Source organism: Delphinapterus leucas, chromosome 9 (genome assembly GCF_059928025.1).
Source record: "Delphinapterus leucas isolate spDelLeu-1000000601 "Yukka" chromosome 9, BTC_Dleu_Yukka2, whole genome shotgun sequence".
Classification (NCBI taxonomy): Eukaryota; Metazoa; Chordata; class Mammalia; order Artiodactyla; family Monodontidae; genus Delphinapterus; species Delphinapterus leucas.
The window spans coordinates 44,085,428-44,107,841 of record NC_143137.1 but is presented as its reverse complement, the minus strand read 5'-3'; the positions used below and the strand labels follow the sequence as shown (position 1 = coordinate 44,107,841).

The following is a 22,414-nucleotide window of genomic DNA, read 5'->3' as shown; positions in this document are numbered from 1 at the left end:
TCTAAAAGTTATTATTAAGCCTCCTATAACTCTTAAATTTATAAACAATGACTGTTTTCTAAATGTAACATTTTAAAATCTTAAGAGTAAGTGAAAATTACCCCATTTGTTTTTCTTTCTTTCAATGAAAAAATAGTATTCTGAACCTTTTTGCCTCCCCATCATTAAAACTTTACCTTAGTTAATTTCAACAAATTTCTTGTATTTAATTCTTTGTAAAAACTTCTTTCGCCTGCCCCTTACTTACACACACAAGGAGGTGATTTGACAAGCACTATATCATCCAAATAGAAAATTTTTTTGTTTTTTACTTTTTTCTTTTTATGGTTCGCAAGCCTCTCACTGTTGTGGCCTCTCCCGTTGCGGAGCACAGGCTCTGGACGCGCAGCATGTGGGATCTTCCCGGACCAGGGCATAAACCCGTGTCCCCTGCATCGGCAGGCGGACTCTCAACCACTGCGCCACCAGGGAAGCCCCCAAATAGAAAACTTAAGCAAAACATTAAGACACCTAACTTTTTTTAAAAATTTTAAATAATGTTTAAAAGATTAAAACAAGCTAACATTCTGCATTTGAAATTACAAACTAACCAAGATTACAGTACTTACCTAAAATAAGAACTACATGTTGCAAGAACCATCTTATGACAAGGGAATTCAGTGCCCTCGACAATTAACACTATGTCCGTAAACAACTGCTGTTCATAAAACAGTTTTAACTGTTCCAACAAGGACACAGCATATTCAGTATTGACCTGCTTCTCGTCTTGAGTGGACATGACTGTATTCCATTAATATATCCAGGAACAGATTAGAAAAATCAGTCTTACTGATGGAAGGTCAAGTGAATGCTTCAGAAATAAAGAAAGGAGAAACTCTGCTTGCTGTTATCTGCAGCATTCAGAACCAAGATTGATACATTCACTAATGAGCAGTATCTTTTTAGGCTTAGAATCACTACCAGGTCATCCTGTGTTAATTAGGTTCTTCAGAGTTTTTCAACACAGTCTGCAGATATCTTGCTCAAATTTGTAACTGTTGCTCAACTCATGAGTGAAAGAGAATAACACACGAGGTAGATTTTGTGGCAACATCCTATGTTCTGTGGATCCTCTGGAGTAACTAAAAAGAAAAAAAAGTTCAGTTAGAGTATCTAGGTCAGTACATTTTTAGAATACAGTGTTTAAAATCGCAGACTTAAATATGAATTATATTTTTTTGAAGTCCAACTTTAGACATTACCATAAAAATGAAACATGAGAAAAGGGACATTTAACAAGTTTATTACATTTGTGGTTTTAAGTTAATTTTTTGCCTTCTATACAAAATATAAACATTCTAGAAAATAAGGAACACAATAAGCATACATTTTTTTAAAAGTTCTTTAAAAATAAATAATTCCAATTACCAGCAAAGCCAAATCTCCTACTTATTTGTTTAGGGGCAATACATGACTGTAATTTAAGAGAAAAAAAAAAAAACCCTTTCTCTTGCAAGGAGATTCTCATTTGGGGAGTATAATTTAAATGTATTCACACAGCCTTTATATTTAAATTACTTAAACTATATGATAAATAGATTGAATTTGTTTATTTCCAAAGCATAAACTATATTATAAAATTTGCAGTTCAATCCTGTAACGGAGATAAATACAACATATCTCTCTGTACAGTGGTTCCTTCCTAGAAATCTTTGTAAGAACATACAATTTTACTGAAAAATGAAACATAAAACATGATAAAATAGAGGAATGTATTCCTACATGAAGACTTCATACTATACAGATATGAATGTTCTCAAAATGTGTAAATTTAATACAAATCCAACTTGCAGAAGATTCATCTGGAAGAATTCACAAATACTGCCAAGATATTTGAGGGGAAGGAAGGACAAGTTTTTCCTCATACTCTTAATAAATATTAAAATGTATTACAATTCTACAATAAACCCAAGTAAACAAAAATAAATAAATACTATAGGTAAATAAGTAAATATAATACATCCATGTTAAAAAAACATTAGATATGATAAACAAGTCATTTCAAACTAGAAGATTGGGTTATTTCAACAAATAACGTTGGAACAACTGGTTACCCACTGAAGGAAAAACAAAACCCACCTAAGTTTTAGTCATACTGCATACCATTCATCAAAAGAAATTCCAGCTGCATTAAAGTTTAATTTTAAATGTTATTTAGAAATCAGTATTTACAACATATGGCAAAGGAATTACAAATCAGGAAAAACATATCGAATATACAGTGCTAATAACAGTTAAAAACTATCACCTATTTCCTAATTAGATGACTCTTAGCTCCATAATCAGAAAGTCAAGTGCTGTTGACATGAAACCTATAAATATATTTGACCATCACTGGAACCACTAATACTTTTTCTCACAAAAATATCATCCATATGTCAAAGAGAAGATCACATTGTACTTCCTGCCAAACTATACTATTACATGAACTGCAAACCTGACGTAGACTGTCAAATTTCCAGCCAAGTTAACTATATGGAAGTAACTAAAATAGGTGCAAAGGCAGAGACTTTGGGTCATTTAAGGTAATGACTTTGCTCTTCCAAATATGAAAGTTACACTATAAATCTAAGTTTACTACTATAACCTCTAAAGCTAATAATACCTAAAATCACTGGCTATTTTCACATATTAATAATGCAGCAAGGCCCAGTGTTAGTGAGGGTGTCGGAAAACGAGCATTCTTACAGAGGAGTATAAGTTGATACATACATATAAGCCCTTAATCAAAACTCTTGGGACTTCCCTGGTGATGCAGTGGTTAAGAATCCACCTGCCAATGCAGGGGACACAGGTTCGAGCCCTGGTCCAGGAAGATCCCACATGCTGCGGAGCAACTAAGGCCGTGTGCCACAACTACTGAGCCTGCGTGCCACAACTACTGAAGCCTGCGCGCCTAGAGCCCGAGCTCTGCAACGAGAAGCCACTGCAATGAGAAGCCCACGCACCACAACGAAGAGTAGCCCCTGCTTGCCACAACTAGAGAAAGCCCATGTGCAGCAACGAAGACCCAACAAAGAAGACCCAATGCAGCCAAAAATAAATAAATAAACTTAAAAAAAAAAAAAATCCGCCTGCCAATGCAGGGGACACGGGCTCAAGCCCTGGTCCAGGAAAAGCCCACATGCCGTGGAGCAACTAAGCCTGTGTGCCACAACTCCTGGGCCTGCGCTCTAGAGCTCACGTGCCACAACTACTGAAGCCCGCGTGCCTAGAGCCCGTGCTCCGCAACAAAGACAAGCCACGGCAATGAGAAGCCCACACACAGCAACAAAGAGTAGCCCCTGCCCGCTGCAACTAGAGAAAAGCCAGCGCTCAGCAACGAAGACACAATGCAGACAAAAACAAACAAAAACAAACAAACTCTTGGAGCCAGCTGTGTTCTAGAATTTAGAAGTTTTCAGATCTTACAGAGGTAATGTGGTACATATATCATGTATTACAAAGGGTCTGGGGCAGAGCTCCAGAACTGAACATCCTACTATTCTGAGGGAAATATGCACAGTGTGAAAAATAATACTATATACAGTCTTATGTTACTTCAGGTCAAGTTTTGCAAAAAAAAAAAATTTTTAACTTCATTTTAAGAGGTTTTTGAATTTCAGATTGCAAATGAAGTATTATAGAAGATATATTTGACATTGAAAATGCTTAATACCTCAATCTTTCAATTCTACCTCTAAAAATTTATCTTACAGAAATGCATGTATTAATAGACTGTAAGTCCTAACCCCAGCTGCAGGACCCAAAATTGTCTCCATCCATATTTATTTATTATTTTTTAAAATTTATTTTACTTTATTTTTGGCTGTGTTGGGTCTTCATTGCTGCGTGCAGGCTTTTCTCTGGTTGCGGCGAGCGGGGGCAACTCTTCGTTGCGGTGCACGGGCTTCTCATTGCGGTGGCTTCTCTTGCTGTGGAGCACAGGCTCTAGGCACATGGGCTTCAGTAGTTGTGGCACACTGGCTCAGCAGTTGTGGTGCACAGGCTTAGCTGCTCTGCAGCATGTGGGATCTTCCTGGGCCAGGGATCGAACCCGTGTCCCCTGGCAGGTGGATGCTTACCCACTGCGCCACCAGGGAAGCCCCCCATCCATATTTAAACCAGGTGACAGGAACTGGTGGCCAGTGCAGGGATGGATTTAGATTAGACTCCAGAATTCCTTGCAGGGTAGCTGTACAGGTTCACTCTGGTCATTTCTCTGACCTCATACTATGACCTGATTTTTTGCAGTGACTTTTTTGAGCCCCATTGAATTTGTCCCAGTTTTACTAGATTTGATTTCTTTTTATCATACGCATAAAACTGTATTAAAACTGAAGTCTGCTTTCAGAATACTACATGGCGAGCCAACTTTATATAATCTCATTGTCACTGCTTTATACACCCTATTCCCACCCTTTCCTTTGAAATCTAGGGTACATTTCTTCCTAATAAAGTAATTTTTATTTATGATATCTTAATATTAAAATAGGCAGAAAAAGTCATTCAGACATCGTATTAAGTAAACTTAATTTAAACTGATCTGTATCTAGTACAATCCAAAATAAAATTCAGTGTCCCTTCTCTGGGAACACAGACTTCAAAATGTATTAAATAAAAATGGGAAAAATGGCAAAGTTCAAGATGATCAACAACAACCACCTTAAATGCCCGTAACATATTTTTTGTAACAAGATTCCTTCTCTCCTAAAAATAAAACTTAATTAATTTCCCAACTTGTTCCAGAAAAAAAAAACACCTTAAAATCAATATCCTACATACTCTGAAACATTTCACAATGTCTGTACTATATTACTTAATAACCAATGATTTGACTCATTTTATGAATTTTCCTTTTAATAAATATATTGTACCATATATCATTCTGTGTTATACCTAAAATTAGTTTCAAAAAAAAAAAGTCATACTCCCTGTTGTCTGTAGAATTTAGCATCCTCAGGCTTAGTAATTCTCAGGTATCAATGAAATTGTTTACTTAATTTTCTATTATAAATTAATGGCTACTTAAATTTAACTCAACAAATGTTTGAGTATTTACTAAGGGCTGGTCGTTGTATTGTAATGTACTCTAAGGACTCAGACTGAGAGTTGCCAACCACTAGAGCTCCAAGACACAAAGGGCATTTACTCTTACTACAGCCAAAACACGACTACCATTTAAAAACAGGGTGTTTTAAAAACCAATTATTCTAGACAAACTCAAAAACAAAAAGAGGCAGGCAAATGAATAAAATCTAGCTGTCATGCTCTTTCATTTCCAAACTTTTGATAGAGACATAATACAAGAAAATTTTATTCTTTACCATAAGAACAATTGTAGCACAAGTAAAATGAGGAAAGGAGGCAATTGGCACTTGCCCCCATTGCTAACAGTGGTTCACATTGCAGAGGAAGGAAAAACTTATTGAAGACCTATTTGAACCTTCTGAATTTTGTTAACATATGCAATGATTATTTAATTTAAAAACCCAAACTTTCAAAAGGTATACTACTCTCTTTTCTCATCATAAAGACAAAATATTTTAGGCTTTACAAGCCGTTAAGGTCTCTGTCCCAAATGCTTAATCTACTGTAGCCTGAAAGCAGCAAAAGTCAACCTGTAAATAAATGGACATGACTATTTCAATAAAATGTTATTTACAAAAACAAACTGCAGGCCAAATGTACCAATCTCTGCTTCAGGCTGTTTCTTGATCAGTGACAAAAATACATATCTCAAGCTGTTTTTCCTAGAAGATCGTTTTCCCTTCAGATCGCACGAACAAGGAAAACGCACAAACCTCAAATGCTTGAAAGTTGAATTAAATAAAATTCTTATAAATTTATTTATTTATTTATGGCTGTGTTGGGTCTTCGTTGCGGCACACGGGCTTTCTCTAGTTGCGGCGAGCGGGGGCTACTCTTCGTTGCGCTGCGCGGGCTTCTCATTGCAGTGGCTTCTCTTGTGGAGCACTGGCTCTAGGCGCGCGGGCTCAGTAGTTGTGGCTCACGGGCTCTAGAGCACAGGCTCAGTGGTTGTGGCGCACAGGCTTAGTTGCTCCGCAGCACGTGGGGTCTTCCTGGAGCAGGGCTTGAACCCGTGTCCCCTGCATTGGTAGGCGGATTCTTAACCACTGCGCCACCAGGTAAGTCCTAAATATAATTCTTAATCTAACCTGTATATATTCCACGTTTCAACTGAAATATTTTAATGTCTCTTACCTAATCACACAACCGCTTTCCCCACTTACTACAGGCTCAGTGGACTTCTGAAACACTTTTTTTTTCTTAATCTAATGTGAGTATCCTTTATTAAGCTTAGAAAAAAAGGACTTTTTTCCTAAAGATAATCTGCTGGGAAAAACTCATAATGAGAAAAAACTATTTTAGAGTCAAAAACACTTTCTCTTTCTTTTTTTTTTTATCAACTACAACATATTTACATACATTTGAAAAATAGAAGATGTATACAAGACAATGTGTAAAGACATTTAGTGAACACATGGATTCATTAGATGAACCAAGGGCCAAAGACTGGGAAACCACTATTACTTGCCACATTTCCTGGTACCAGGCACCTCAAGATTAATAGAAAAGTCCTGTATTTTATTATTTTTTATTTTTTTTAAAGTCCTGTATTTTAAAGCTGGTTGTTAGAACATATTCCACAGTGAAAAAACCTAACTAAAATAAGAATTAAATGGGAGTCATATAAACACAATATAACAAAATTCAGAATCTAATAAAGTACAATGTACTCTGGCATTAAAACTGCACATTCTTACTTTTTTTCTAAGTTCTGCGCTCAATTCAATATTTTTGATTGATCTGTTTGGTAGCAGAGAATAACAGCAATGAATAAGGTTAGAATGCTATATACATAGGATGAGATCCTTTCCTTTTTACCGACTTCCTGCAAATAAGTACAGAACAAAGACCAACTTATTTTTAAATCTAAGAGCTTCCTGTAAGAACAGAAAATTTATAAATTGCTTGAGATTGGGAGAAAAAAAGGAAAAGCCAAAACTTTGATCCTAACATTTTCTCTAGGATAGGGGACCCCAATCCCCAGGTCGTAGACTGGTACTGGTCCCCAGCCTGTTAGGAACCTGGCCACACAGCAGGAGGGCAGCCTTACCACCTGAACCATCACCTCCCCACCCCACCCCCGCCCGTGGAAAAACTGTCTTCCATGGAACCAGTCCCTGGTGCCAAAAAGGTTGGAGACCGCTGCTCTAGGATACCCAAGCCTCCAAGGTTCTACTGAGTGAATTCCACCACACAAAACAGTTTCAAAACAAACATTCTGTTATTAAATGGTCATTAGGATTAAATCAGTCAACAATCCAAATCAATATATACAATTCTACTTAAAAATCTGAAACACCTTTTATGGAAAGTTATTTCAATAGGTTTTCCTCCCTTTGAATAATCAATGCGACTATAAAGTAAATTTTCACAGAGCTAACATGTTTTTCATTTTCACCATAGAATCAAACTGTAGAAATATCCAACTTTCAAAGTACCTGTACAGCTGACCCTTGAACAGCAGGGGTTTGAACTACACAGGTCCAGTTTTTTTCAATGGTAAATACTACAGCACTACACGATCTGCAGTTGGTTGAATCCTCAGATGCGGAACCACAGATATGGATGAACATAGAATTTGGAGGGCTGACTATAAGCTACATGCAGATTTTCTAGTATTAGGAGGGTTGGCGCCCCAACCCCGAGTTGTTCAAGGGTCAGTTGTACTCCAGAAGTTTACGTTGGTTGTCTGAAATCCTCACTTCACTTTCCTATAAAAAAACTGTTGAAGTCCTTAGCCTGCAAAAGCTAAGATATGCCCAAAAGTGTATCTGCAAAGAAAATTTACACAAAGTAAATGCTACTATAATACTCATAATTTAAAAATAATAGTAATAATAAATTTTATAGGATCTAAATAGATATTCAAGGAACAGGAATCAAGATTAATTAGAAAAAGGTGTGAAATATTAAAATTAAAAAAAATAATTCCAAATACTTTCACAGGTTTCAGAGGTTGATGGCAGTGGTTTTTTATTAGGTGAAGCAGATGTGTCTAACTTCACTTTGAAATCTAGTTTTCATTCCCACAGGTGTGTCATTTGTAGTGCCCTTCCACAGAGTAGCTATAGAAACTCAAACAGATACAAAACAAGCTTTTCCAATGTTATACAGGGAAGACCTGGAGGATAAAGGAAAGAATAAAGGATTAAATAACTACTGATTGTGAATATGAGACTGCTCAGCAATTAACTGAGCTGTATATGTGAAATGAGGAAGGATAAAAAGATGGGGAGGAGGCTGCAAACAAGGACTGCACAAAAATTACACAGTAAGGATAAAACAGTGATAAAAAGGAAGGGCAGTGGGCTACAGGTTATCATCTGTATGAAGCATTTTCAAGCTGTATATTAACTTAGGTGATGCTCCATCTTCCAGTGCTACAAATCTCAATACAGAAGATCGAAAACTTTTGTTAGAAAGAATCCAGGGCATTCTGAATTTCATGTATTGCCAAAAAGTTAAGAGCGTGAACTGTGGAGCCAAATTACTTGGGTTGAAATCCCAGTTCTGCAACTTACTAGTTGTGTGACCTTTTTCTGTCATGAGTATGCTCATCTGTAAAATGGGGGATAAAAATAGAATTCTTCTCAATGGACTAAAGATTAAATGAGTTCTATGAAGAGCTTGGAACAGTGCTGCCTGACACACAACAGTACTACTGTGTGCAAAAAAATTTGCAATTACTTTTATTAACGCACTCACTGGTCAAGCTTTTTGTAGTACTTTCCCGACTTTCAAAACTTCACACCTATACAGGTCTAAGGGCCCCAATTACAAGGTCTCAACACTCAAACACACTTCTCTTTTCCTGCTGGGTGAATGATATTTTAGATAAGAGAAATTTATTCAAAGATTTTAGGGAGTATTTTGATGGTACAAATCATGAAACAAACTAGTACAACAAAGACTAACCTTGAGAAGGCTGATGCCCATGCAGAAAAACTAAATGATACCAGTCATAAAACAAGCCTTTCTTCATTTCAGTGAGAAAACAGGTTTCTCCTTAGGGAGGACAAAATATTGGTGCCAGAAATACTTTGCTTTCAAGTTACCAAAACAACCCTGACAGTTGAGAATGTTTGGAAGACCACCTGATCTTCAGATTGATTGTCAACCACTACACAAACAGATATTTTTGGAGTCGTGACAAGCATCAATTAAAAGACAAACAACTGGACTTCCCTGGTGGCGCAGTGGTTAAGAAGCCACCTGCCAATGCAGGGGACATGGGTTAGAGCCCTGGTCTGGGAAGATCCCACATGTCGCAGGACAACTAAGCCCATGCACCAAAACTACAGAGCCTGCGCTCTGGAGCCCGAGAGCCACAACTACTGAGCCCACACGCCGCAACTACTGAAGCCCACGCGCCTAGAGCCCGTGCTCCACAACAAGAGAAGCCACTGCAAGAAGAAGCCCACGCAGCGCAACGAAGAGTAGGCCCCGCTCACCACAACTAGAGAAAGCCCGTGTGCAGCAACGAAGACCCAATGCAGCCAAAGGAAAAAAAAAAAAAAAAACCAAACACCTTGCCTTTTAAATAATGTATCAAGTTTGATAAATTTCAGTACAGCTTCCTCTACTCTAATCAAATTCAGAACCTAGGTCTATTTCCTTGTGTTCCTCCTTTCCAACTATACTGAAAAAACTACATGGCTCCATCAAGTTAGTTATGCTCAGTACCCTAATTCAGGTCACAAGAATAAGCTTCTGTTCTACATTATGAATAATAAGTTATCTCACTTTTAAAAAATTAAACAAGAGCATAAAGGAGACACCATCTGTGATAGAATAATTATATGAGTGTAGTATGTCCTTTTATTTTGGATATCACTTTTCTCTTTTCTTCTCAGCTCTACATAGACTTAAGAAAGCTGGAGAAGTATAGACTAAAGCAAAACTGACCTTAACCTTTTCAATGGGATTTCATTTTCCACCAAATCAATGATTTTTTTCAATCACAACAGCAGAAGAAAATATTTCCCAGATAGTAAATATATTCATGAGGTCATTAAGGGCATAGCTGCTTAATGATGATTATGACTATTTAAATTTCTCAGTTTGTTTAAAAAAAAAGGGGAGGTAAACTGAGGAATACTCAGAATCCCCTGCCTATCATGGAACCTACTACATGTTGCCACTTGTCAGAGGTATGGGAGTGGAGCTGAGAAAAAAAAGGACTTTAAAAAACATCTCTCATTAAATGATTACATTTTCTCCAAATTTTCAACAATAATCCCTTCTTCCCACACAGAGGAATCTAGGTACTGAAAAAACCAGCAAGGGAACCAGGAGTAACCTTCCTATACTTAAAAAGTTACTTGAAGGCTTCCCTGGTGGCGCAGTGGTTGAGAGTCCGCCTGCCGATGCAAGGGACATGGGTTTGTGCCCCGGTCTGGGAAGATCCCACATGCCGCGGAGCGGCTGGGCCCCGTGAGCCCTGGCCGCTGAGCCTGCGCATCTGGAGCGTGCGCTCCGCAATGGGAGAGAGGCCACAACAGTGAGAGGACCGCGTACCGCAAAAAAAAAAAAAAAAAAGTTACTTGAAATCAACTTATCATTTCCAATACCCTGAGTTATTTAAATATGATCTGCTCTATTCAAACTCCACAAAACTGAAAATGATAAGACTAAGATATAATGAAGGTCTTTGACATTTTCATTCATATTTTTTATGATAGCAGGACCAATCCTTTTTCCTGGGCTTAGGAACGAGAGCAAAAAAAATACAACTCTTTTCTAAGTATATGAGTAAAATCTTTGGGAAAATCAAAGTATCTTTTGGCTTTTGTGACTGCATTCAAGTTTCTATGAATTTACCATCCACTTTACTTTTTTTTGGCTGTATTGGGTCTTTGTTGCTGCGCATGGGATTTCTCTAGTTGTGGCAAGCAGGGGCCACTCTTCGTTGCGGTGCACAGGCTTCTGATTGCGGTGGCTTCTCTTGTTTCAGAGCACAGGCTCTAGGCGCGTGGGCTTCAGTAGTTGCAGCACGTGGGCTCAGCAGTTGTGGCACGTGGGCTTAGTTGTTCCGCGTCATGTGGGATCTTCCCAGGCCAGGGATGGAACCTGTGTCCCATGCACTGGCAGGCAGATTCTTAACCACTGCACCACCAGAGAAGTCCCTACCATCCACTTTAAACACATTCAGTGCTCAATATTTGGATTTTATGAGACAGCTCGTTATTTCCATTAACCAGAAGAAAATATATGGAGAACTGTGGACTAAAGCACTATGACACCTTTATTCCCACCCATCTCCTTAAAGGGCATGTGAATAATCAAAGCTAACAGATTTTATGGTACTGCTTATGAGAGCAAAAAGGAGAGAAGAGTTATAGCACTTAGAACTCTTCTTACAAAACTGTCGAGAAAACAGAACTATGTGGAAAAGCACGAACTATAAAGCAAGCTCAACAGAAATGCCATAGCCCTGTACTGTTTACTGAGGACAACAACCTCTTGAGAATTTCAGGGCCCAATCTAAAGCAACTTCAATAAACACTAGACCAACAAAAGATCAAAATGAAGAAGTAAGCTTAACATTAGGAAAATTCTACATCAAGACTGGAAAACAACTGACTGGTTTGACTTTTCGATTTACTTTCAGTCACAAAAAGTCCTTCTAAAAAAAGTCAGGAAAAAGGTCATTACCAAAGGTTAACTAAAGTCAGTCACTCACAATTGCGAGATTTGAAGTCCATACCACTCAAATTCAGGCAAAAATTCACAACACAGCAGGAAGGGGGGGGGAAACACCCTGTCTTAAAAAAAAAAAAATAAAAGAAAAGAGAAAGAAAACCACTCTGTTAATTCCACCCGGTTAACTGGCTGCCTCAATAGAAGAAAATAAAATTTTAGTCAGACCACATTGCTGATAGGGTTGTCTCTGAATGCCTGAATGCTAAGTGAGCCAGACGTACAGATTCATGTGTCAACAACACGTGACCAGTCCTGTACCTTACGTTTTTATAACACTACTGATATAGAAGATAGATATTTCACACAAATATACCCTTTCATAGTTAATTTTACATTTTTAGATTCTTTTTCTATTTTCATTTGAAGGGGCAATCGTGGCATCGGACAATTCTAGAGGTCTGTGGAGGGTATATTATTCTCTCTTTGAGGTAGTATAAAAAGAGATCTTAGATCAACAAACGAGAAATAAAAAACCTGTTAACTCAAAATAACCGGTCCACATCAAACTAAGGGATATTCTTCCACTTCACGGTTTCTCAATTCATAGGAAGAGAAAGGTGGTCGAGTTCAATAAGTTAGCTATTTCACAGTCTAAAGTAAATACGTACAGAATTTTCCGTTTCAAAGGGCAGTTTCTGCTTTCTTTTTAAAATCATCAGTAGATCACAATGGGGCCTCAGTTAAACTAGACATCTCTCGGTTACTTCAAAAGTACCGGGAAAAAAATGTAAGGAAAGTCTTGCCCTCCTACTGCCCACCGTCTCGCGAAGACGCCGCGAGTCCTTAAGGGAAGCAGCTTCATTTTGGCAATGCGGGCGCCAGACGGGGCCAGGGCGCCGCCTGGGAGACCCGCGGCCGGAAACGCCCCCGCGAGTGGCAAGCCCCGCCGCCCCTGCCCCAAGCACCGGCCGGAGGCAGAGCCGCAGAGGGGCCGCCGCCGGGGGTGGAGGGAGGTGCCAGCCGCCCGCGCCCCTCCCCCGCCCGCAGCGGAAGCGTCTCCGGTTTGAAAGATGCCGCCGCCGCCCCCCGCCCGCCGAGCCACAAAGGGCCGAGCCCCCTCCCGCCGCGGCCCTCCTCCCCCAATTCCTCCACAGGTCGTCCCCGGGTACCCCCGCCCGGCGCTGGCGACGCCTGCTCACCCGAGTCCCTCAGTCTCGAGGATTGGGATCCGATGCGGCCGGTGGCCACGAAGACACTGGGCCCCTCACGCGCGGCGGCGGGGGCGTGGCCCTGCTGCCGCGACTAGGGCCGGGGTCTCGCTTCTGCTTCCCTCCGAGGAAGGCTGGCGCCGCCGCCTCCCCTTCCTTCCGGTTTCCCCTCGCGCCCTCCCTCGGCCGGTCCGTCCTGAGCGGAAAGCAGCGTCCTCTCTGGGCGCAGCTGCACTCTCCACAAGGCCCGACCACCGCCAGACTCCTCCCACGGGAGCCGCGCAGCCCGCCCGCGCCGCCTCGTCAGCCCCGGGGCCGCTCCCGCCCGGCTAGCCGCTCCCGCCCCGCCCCTGCGGCGCGCTCTCGCCCCCTTGGCGGGCCCCTTCTGAGGCCCGGGAACGCGCGGACAGCGGACCGTGGGCCAGCCTTCGCCAGGTTTCCCTTTCCGCTGCTCGCCCGCGTCTAGCGGCACAAACGTCAATTTTGCAGTTTCCCGGGTTCTTGAGACGTCCCCCCCACCCCGCCCGCCCTTACCCTCGGTTCCCCCGCCCTTTTCCTTTGCCGGATCCCACCGGAAAGCCAAAACAATTGGGTCCGCGCAGGCGCGTGGAGGAAGAGCCGGAAGGGCGGGGAAGGCGCGAGGTGAAGGGGAAACGCTTTTGAAGGGGTTTTCTGGAGAAGGTCAGCGGAGATCTCGCGTAGGGCGCGTGCGCGACGGAGGGGTCGCCCCCGAGACGCCCGGGCCTGGGACGCCAGGGGGTTCGGGCGGTGAAGGCTTCAGGCCTAGCCCGGCGAAAAGGGAGGCGGGAGAAATTCAGTGCTAGGAAATGCGGACAGCAGGGCACCAGGTTTTATGCCGTAGAGTGATTTTTCCCCCTTGAAATACAGAAATTTGCAGGCTGAGTCGGGGAGTGGAAATGAGGAGGACTAGACAACACAGGACCAGGGAAGAAAGGCAGATGTTGGGCGGCTGGCTGAGTGGGCTTTGTCTCCTCGACCCCTGCTCTCCAAAACACGCTCTGCACGTATCAAAGCACTCTCCGTTTTCTTGATCTCATCAAGAGAGGCTTCATGTCCTGGTCTCTAGGCCAAGGAAAAACTCGAAGCAGCACCTGAAGGAGCCCGCAGTTCTGGGGAAGCTCTGCACGGGAAGCCTTGAGCTAGTTTGTGCTGCGCTGCAGCGGCTCCCCGCTCCCCGCAGTAAGTTCCCAAGAAGAGCCTTCCGCTTCACAAAGCAAAGCCTTTGTAGCAGCTGTAGGCTGTGGCCCACACTGGTGCGGTTAACTTGGTACGGCTTGCGAGCCTGCAGGAAGTCGTAGATTTACTCTCTCGTTTGATAGCAGTAATTCACAGATCGAAAATTGTCAGAAATGCCCATATAGGCTTCTTCACCCACCTTCGTAACTTCCTTTCTTGGCACAAGCCCAGTCTGGAGGATGTACGTGACCAGTTATAAACTAAATGCGTACACGTTACTGAAGAGCCTCTTTCTTTAGGCCAGATTAAATCAACTGAATACACACCAAGATGTGTATATCTGGGACTACTGATAAAGGATTTTACAGTAGAATCCAGAAACTAGATTAACTCAGCAAATCTTTATTGACTATCCAGGATGCCACCACGCTGCTTAGTCTGATTAAATGTTTACGTGTTTTGATATTTAACAACAAAGAAGCCATACAGAAGATTCAGTCATTTAACAAACACCTGAGCTCCTACTCTGGGCCAGACTGGATCCTGGAGATGCAAAGCCTAAACAAGAAGGCAGAAACAACAAAAAAAGGAGTTTGTCTTTCCTCCTCTAGAGGACTGAGAGCCATTTAAGATTTTTAAGGAGAAGAGTATCTTGTAAGGTTTTAGAAAAATAATTCTGAAGCATGGTGGATATTGGACTGGATGTGGGGATACTATCTAATTAGGGGGCTGTAAAAATAGTCCAGACAGGAGGTGGAGAGAGAGTCCAAACTAACGTAGTGGCAGTGAAGATAGTGAAGCAGAGGTGGACTTGAAACTAGCTAGATATAATAAACAAGACTTGGTTACTAATGAGGGAAAATAAGTGAAGGATGACTGAGTTTTCCAGTTAGGGTGACTAGATAGTAATAGCAGTAACTATAGGAAGAGTAGCTAATAGGATGAAAGAGAGTACTAAAAAGGTGTCATTTTAATAGCTGCACAGTTAGGAATGCATATGGCTGCGAATTAAAAAACATTATATTGCAATGGCTTAAAGAAGTGTCTCTTTAGTCACCTAAGTCTGCAGGTAGTTGGTTATTGTTGGTTCAACAGCTCAAGAACAGGAAAGCCACAATTTCTGTGATTCTCCTGACATTTCTCACATGGTTGCAAGGTGGTTGCTGCAGTTTTACTCTTTACACCCCGTTGTTCAAGGCAGGAGGATAGGGAAAGGAGTGGCTTCAGCCACCTTTTTCTTTTTCTTTTTTTCCAGGAAAGTAAAAGCTTTCTCAGGATAATACTCCATACCCCCAACTCAGCTGACTCTCACATACATCTCATTTTCTAGAACTGTCTTTCAGCCAACTATACCTGTGAGGACTTAGTTTTTCCAAGCTCTAGCAAAAGGCTATTTGGGTCATACAAATAGCAGTCTGCTACTTGGTTAATACTTAAAGCATCACTTTTTAACATTTAAAACACTGTGGGCCGGTAGCCTGGATTGAAGTTTCTAGAGTTTCAAAGAAGCCAATCTTTTTGGTGTTTTGTCTTAACTGGGAAAAGAACAGGTTGAAAATGTATCCTCAAATATTTGTAATTGTTTACCATTCCTTCTCTCCTCAAAGTTGCCATCCCCTTAAAAATCCTCAGAGGGAACTGGAACAATCAGGAAGAAGCACCTGCTGCAGTCAGAGGAGGCTGACTCCTTGCAGCTGCTGTGGTAGAACAACTATGGGGTGCTTGGCATTATGAGCATCAGCACCACCTTGACTTTACAGATTTCACCTCTTAGCTTGGAAGCGGAACAATCACAGCTAGTTTGAGGGTCCAGTTTAGGGAGATCATAAATCAGTATTTTCTAGCTATTATACTATTTTTTTTTACAATGTAAAGTAGCTCCCATGTGATCTGTATCCAAAATTAGGCACATGACATTGTTTTAAGCATTCCTCTTTAGTTAATAAGGCATTTTCTTTCAATTAAGTGCCAATGGCCATGAAACAATTCTTCTAAGACTTCATTTTAAACATTGTCATGATTCTAGAAAGAAAACAAATGATTTCCTGGGAAAATAAAGAGGCAACTACACATTTTCTAAAGTTGAATCTTTGCTTAACCATTTCTGATGTTACACATCATAATCATTTAAGATATTAAGATAATCTAAAATATTCTTAATGTTAATTTTAACGTATTTAAAAACCTTGGATTTGGGGGAGGAAGTTACCAGGCCATCTGTGAGGGGGGACAGTACACAATCCACAGTTGATTGAATCTGCAGGTGTGGAATTGCAGATAGGGAGGGCCCACTATAAAGTACATGTACTTAGAGAAGGGTCAGTGCCCCTAACCCCCATGTTGTTCAAGGGTCAACTGTATACCCTCTCCATCTTACTTCCCTGTATTATATACAGAGAAAATCTAGTTAAAATGGACATCATTATTACTGGGTAGCACAAGGGAGTTCTTTATGGTAACAGGACATTTCTGTATCTTGATTCTGGTATAATTATAAACATATACATATGATAAAGTTTAATAGAACTACATATAACACCTACCAAAAAATAAGTGCATATAAAAGGTGATGAAATCTGAGTAAGGCCTATAGTCTAATTAATTGCACTGTGCCAATGTCAGTCTCCTAGTTTTGATAATGTACTATAGTTATATAAGACGTTACCACTGTAGGAAGTTGGGTGACGGGTACACAAGGAACTCTCTGTACTATTTCTGCAACTTCTGAGTCTATAATTATTTCAAGATAAGAAGTTTTAGAAAGTGGATATCATTTATTCAACAAAGATTTGCTTTAGTACCCTAGGATACAGAGATAAAAGACTCATAGAGGAATAGGAATGTTGGAGGAAAAGACCCAAGCAAATCAACAGTAGGATAAATTCTATGAAAGCAATATGTACACTGGTGTTATAAGAGTACATAAGAAAAACAAGAAGCTCAAGAAAGTTTTTTCAGAAAAAGTGGAGCAGGGTAGGCAGAAAAAGAAGGGGACCAGCAGAGGAACATAGCAGGGATCAAGGATAGAGGTTTAAACAAATGAGCTGGTGGGTTTCACTATTAAGTTTTCACTGTACACAGTATTTTTAACTCACAGCCCTTCTGATGGTTATAATTAAATGTTTTTATAATGTAAGCTCCATGAATGCAGAAACCCCTTTCATATCTTGTTGACTCTCCAATGCCTTACACAGTGAGTGTCTAGGCACTCATAAATATTTGTTGGGTGAACAAGGTCATTAGCCATGACTAGAACATGGAGTATTTGTGGGGGAATGACAGGGTATCTGGAGAGGAAAGCAAGAGGTAGATACAGATCATGAAGCTGCTTATAGGTTAAGTTTGGACTCTATCCTAAAGTTAATGGGGACCTAGCAGTGGAATCAGTTTTGTGTTGTAGAAAGACAGTATGAAGGGTAAGTAGTAGAGTAGAAGCAAAAAGTAGCAGTGTCCCAAAAAGTCAAAATGCAACCTGAGTAGTTTGTGTGTTAGCAGAGGAAAGCAAGCTAGGCTGTTAGTAACTGCAGGTCTCACTCAAGGGATAGTATGTCTACCAGCCTCTGAGTGTCTGAGGTCTTTGTTCTACACCAATAATAATAAAAACAAAACAAAATCTAACTCTTGGTGAGTACTTATTATGTACTAGCCACTTTATATCAACTCATTTAATCCTTACAACAACTATATGAGTTTGCTGCTATTGTCTCCACTTTACAGTTGAAGTGACTAAGGCACAAAGAAGTTAAGTAACTCACTCTAGATCACACTACTAATAAATTAGCAGAGCCAGGATTAAAATCTAGGCTGCCTGGCTCCAGTGTCTATGATTTTAACTACTCTGTTTTACTGCTTTCTTTTCTCCTAGCCAACTGCTTCTGTGTATCACTTCAAATCTTAGGAACTACCATATTATCTCAGTAACATGGTTTAAACAGTATGAGCAGGAAGGGAAAGGAGGTGATTTTTCTTCTCCCTTCTCTTGGATTAACAGATAGGAAAAATATTTCCCAGAATCTTCAGCAAAGTTCCTCTTATATTGATATCTTCTTGCCCAGGAAAATGAGATTCCTGTAGTTGGTTTTCAGACATTGATGGGGCTAGAGGGGGAAAAGACCCACTTTCTCTGAACACATTGCTTTTCTTTATCTGGACAAAATTGTGGTTCTCCCAGCAAGGAAGAAGTGGGTGAGACCACTAGTAAAACTAGCAACAATGCCTGCTACAAAGACAACCAATCCACGAGACCAACATGGTAAACGAGAGTATACTTCAGGAAGAGCACTGGACTGGGTTTTATCAACTCGCCATTCAGTAGCTACATCTTCCTGGCAAGTTATTCAACCTCTCTAAGCCTATATCCTCATATAATAAATGGACATACTATACCTTAAGATTGTATAAGGATTCAAGACAATATAAGTAAAGTGCCTAGCACACAGTAGTCATTTAATAACTAACAGTAGGGCTTCCCTGGTGGTGCAGTGGTTAAGAATCCACCTGCCAATTCAGGGGACACGGGTTCGAGCCCTGGTCCGGGAAGATCCCGCATGCCGCAGAGCAACTAAGCCCGTGCACCACAACTACTGAGTCTGTGCTCTAGAGCCCGCGAGCCACAACTACTGAGCCTGCGTGCCACAACTACTGAGCCCGTGTGCCACAATTACTGAGCCCGTGTGCCACAACTACTGAAGCCCGCACACCTAGAGCCCATGCTCCACAACAAGAGAAGCCACTGCGATGAGAAGCCCGCGCACCGCAACAAAGAGTAGCCCTCACTTGCCACAACTAGAGAAAGCCCGTGTGCAGCAACAAAGACCCAACACAGCCAAAAATAAATAAATTAAATTAATAAATAAATAACAGTAATTAAAATTATGTTCTTTTCCACATGTTAAACAGAGAATTACTATACTCTCCAGCAATTCCACTCCTAGGTATATACCCAAAAGAACCGAAAGCAGGGACTCAAGCATATATTTGTACACGCATGTACATAATAGTACAATAGCCAAAAGGTAGGAACAAATGTCCGTCGATAGACACATGGAGAAACAAAATGTGATATATACATTGGGATATTATTGCAATGGGAATATAATATTATTCAGCCTTTAAAAAGGAGAAAACACATGCTACATTATGGATAAACCTTGAAGACATTATGCTGAGCAAAATAAGCTAGGCATCAAAGGATAAACATTATATGATTCCACTTATATGAGGTACATAGAGTACTCAAATTCATAGAGACAAAGGTAGAACGGTAGTTGTCAGGGGCTGGTGGCAGGGGAGAATGAGGAGTTCCTGTTTAGTGGATATAGAATTTCTGTTTGGGGATGATGAAAAAGTTCTGAATACAGATAGTGGTGATGCTTGCACAACACTGTGAATGTACTTAATGCTACTGTATGCTTAAAATGATAATTTTTCTGTATATTTTACCAAAAAAAAAGGTTAAAACAAAACAACAACAAGAAAACACTGGAAGGAGGCCTGGCTTTGTCACTTACTAGATCTGTGATCTAAAGCAAATTACCTAATCTACCCAAGCCTCAGTTTTCTCATCTATAGATTAGGAAAAATAATAATAGTACCTACTTCCTAGGTCTATTGTGATGTTAAAATGAGATAACTTTGTCTTACGCTTAATTCGTCTTGGCTTCAAAAGTACTGTAATTCTAAAAGTCATGAAAGTCCTTAGTACTTTATCTAGCAAAACTGCTACTGTCACAGTGGCAGAAAATGTGCATTTTTAATAGTTGGCTGGATTGTATGGTAGGAATATGTTTAGTTTTGTAAGAAACTGCCACACTCTCTTCCAAAGCAGCTATACCATTTTACATTCCCACCAGCAATGAGTAAGATTCCTATTGCTCTACATCCTCACTAGCCTTTGGTGTTGTCAGTGTTCAGGATTTTGGCCATTCCAATAGGTGTGTAGTTGTATCTCACTGTTGTTTTAATTTGCATTTCCCTAGTGATATAATGATGTGGAGCATCTCTTCACATGTTTACTTGCCATCTGTATATCTTCTTTGGTGAGGTATCCGTTAAGGTCTGTGATCTCTTTTCAAATTGAGGTGTTGGTTTCCTTAGGGTTGAGTTTTAAGAGTTCTTTGTATATTTTGGATAACAGTCCTTTATCGGATATGCCTTTTGCAAATATTTTCTCCCAGTCTGTGGCTTGTCTTTTCATTCACTTGACAGTATCTTTCCCAGAGTTTTTAATTTTTAATGAAGTCCAGTTTATCAATTCTTTCTTACATGGATTATGCCACTGGAATTGTCACTAAAAAGTCATCACCATACCCACGGTCATTGTGGTTTTCTCTTCTGTTATCCTCTAGGAGTTTTATAATTTTGCATCATTTTACATTTAGATCTATGATCCATTTTGAGTTAATTTTTGTGAAGGGTGTAAGGTCTGTGTATAGATTCTTCTTCTTTTTTTTTTTTTTTGCATGTGGACGTCCCATAGTTCCAGTATCATTTGTTGAAAATACTATCTTTGCTCCACTGTATTGCCTTTGCTCCTTTGTCAAAGATCAGTTGACTATGTTTATGTTGGTCTATTTGTAGGCTCTCTATTAGATTACATTGATTGTTTTGTCTATTCTTTTGCCAGTACCACATTGTCTTTATTACCATAGCTTTACAGTAAATCTTGAAGTTGGGTAGTGTCAGTCCTCTAACTTTGTTGTTCTCCTTCAATATTGAGTCAACTGTTCTAAGTCTGCCTGTCCATATAGGCTTTAGAATCAGTTTCTAGATAGCCATGAAATAACTTGCTGGGATTTTGATTGGGCTTGCACTGGATCTAGAGATCAAGTTTGGGAGAACTGACATCTTGAAAAGATTGAGTCTTCCTATCCATGAACATAGAACATCTCTCCATTAACTTAGTTCTTTGATATCTTTCATCAGTTTTGTAGTTTTTCTCATAGATCTTATACATATTTTGTCAGATTTATACTTAAATATGTCATTCTTAGAGGGTGCTTGTATAATGTGTCTTTTATTTCAAATTGGAAATTTTCATTGCTGGTAAATGTGAAAGTGATTGATTCTTGAATAATAACCTTGTATCTTGCAACCTTGCTATAATTGCGTATTAAGTTCCATGAGTTTTCTTAACCATTCTTTTGGATTTTCTACATGGAAGATCATGTATTCTGCAGACAAAGACAGTTTTATTTCTTTTTTCCCAATTAGTATACCTTTATTATCATTTTCTTATTTTATTGCATTAGCTAGGACTTCCAGTATGATCTTGAAAAGCAGTGCTACTTGCCTTGTAGCAGATATTAGTGGGAAGCCTTCAAGTTTCTCACCATTAAATATAATGTTACACATGAACTTGAGAAGAATGTATATTCTGCTACTGTTGAATAAAGTAGTCTATAGATGTCCATTTTATCCAGGGGATTGATGGTGTTGTTGAGTTCATCTGTATCCTTACTGATCTTCTGTCTGCTGGATTTGCTCATTTCTGATAGAGGGGTACTGAAGTCTCCAATTACAATAGTGGATTCATCTATTTCTCCTTGCATTTCTATCAGTTTTTGCCTCACTTAGTTTGACACTTTGTTGTTAGGCACATACATGTTAAGGATTATTATGTCTTCTTTGAAAACTGACGTTTTTATCATTATGACATACCCCTCTTTATTTCCTGATCACTTTCCTTGCTCTGAAATCTTCTCTGTCTGAAATAAATATGACTACTCCCACTTTCTTTCTTTTTTTAATAAATTTATTTATTTATTTATTGGCTGTGTTGGGTCTTCGTTGCTGCATGTGGCCTTTCTCTAGTTGTGGTGAGCAGGGGCTACTCTTCATTGTGGTGTGTGGGCTTCTCATTGTGGTGGCTTCTCTTGTTGTGGAGCATGGGCTCTAGGCACACGGGCTTCAGTAGTTGTGGCGTGAGGGCTCAGTAGTTGTGGCTTGAGGGCTCTAGAGCTCAGGCTCAGTAGTTGTGGCACACAGGCTTAGCTGCTCCACAGCATGTGGGATCTTCCTGGACCAGGGCTCAAACCTGTGTCCCCTGCATTGGCAGGTGGATTCTTTTTTTTAAATTAATTAATGTATTTATTTATTTATTTTTGGCCGTGTTGGGTTTTCATTGCTGTGTGCAGGCTTTCTTTAGTTGCGTCGAGCGGGGGCTACTCTTTGTTGTGGTGCACAGGCTTCTCATCACAGCGGCTTCTCTTGTTGCAAAGCACAGGCTCTAGGCGTGTGGGCTTCAGTAGTTGTGGCAC

The 22,414-nt window shown here is 40.2% G+C and overlaps 2 protein-coding genes across 8 annotated transcripts in view; both read right to left on the bottom strand.

Moving 5' to 3' along the window:
• Positions 1-22,414, bottom strand: part of KBTBD2 (kelch repeat and BTB domain containing 2) — a 67,161-nt gene that overhangs the window by 9,617 nt on the left and 35,130 nt on the right. Inside the window, exons 1-3 of one of the 7 annotated variants that reach the window (XM_022583745.3) lie at positions 12,951-13,285; positions 11,792-11,869; positions 609-1,121 (exon numbers count right to left, since the gene is read on the bottom strand). In XM_022583745.3, the coding sequence (XP_022439453.1) occupies positions 609-778 (170 nt within the window). In that variant the 5' untranslated portion in view covers positions 779-1,121; positions 11,792-11,869; positions 12,951-13,285. Of the gene's footprint in view, positions 1-608; positions 12,770-12,950; positions 13,286-22,414 lie in introns of those variants that run through there. The other 6 variants (XM_089917026.1, XM_089917027.1, XM_089917028.1 and 3 more) reach the window with 6 other exon arrangements.
• LOC111179885 (retinitis pigmentosa 9 protein) overlaps positions 13,528-22,414 on the bottom strand; it is a 44,576-nt gene continuing 35,689 nt past the window's right edge. Inside the window, exon 6 of the mRNA XM_022583825.3 lies at positions 13,528-22,414. This exon is cut by the window's right edge and continues 19,718 nt beyond it. The gene's annotated coding sequence lies outside the window, so the exon portion shown is untranslated.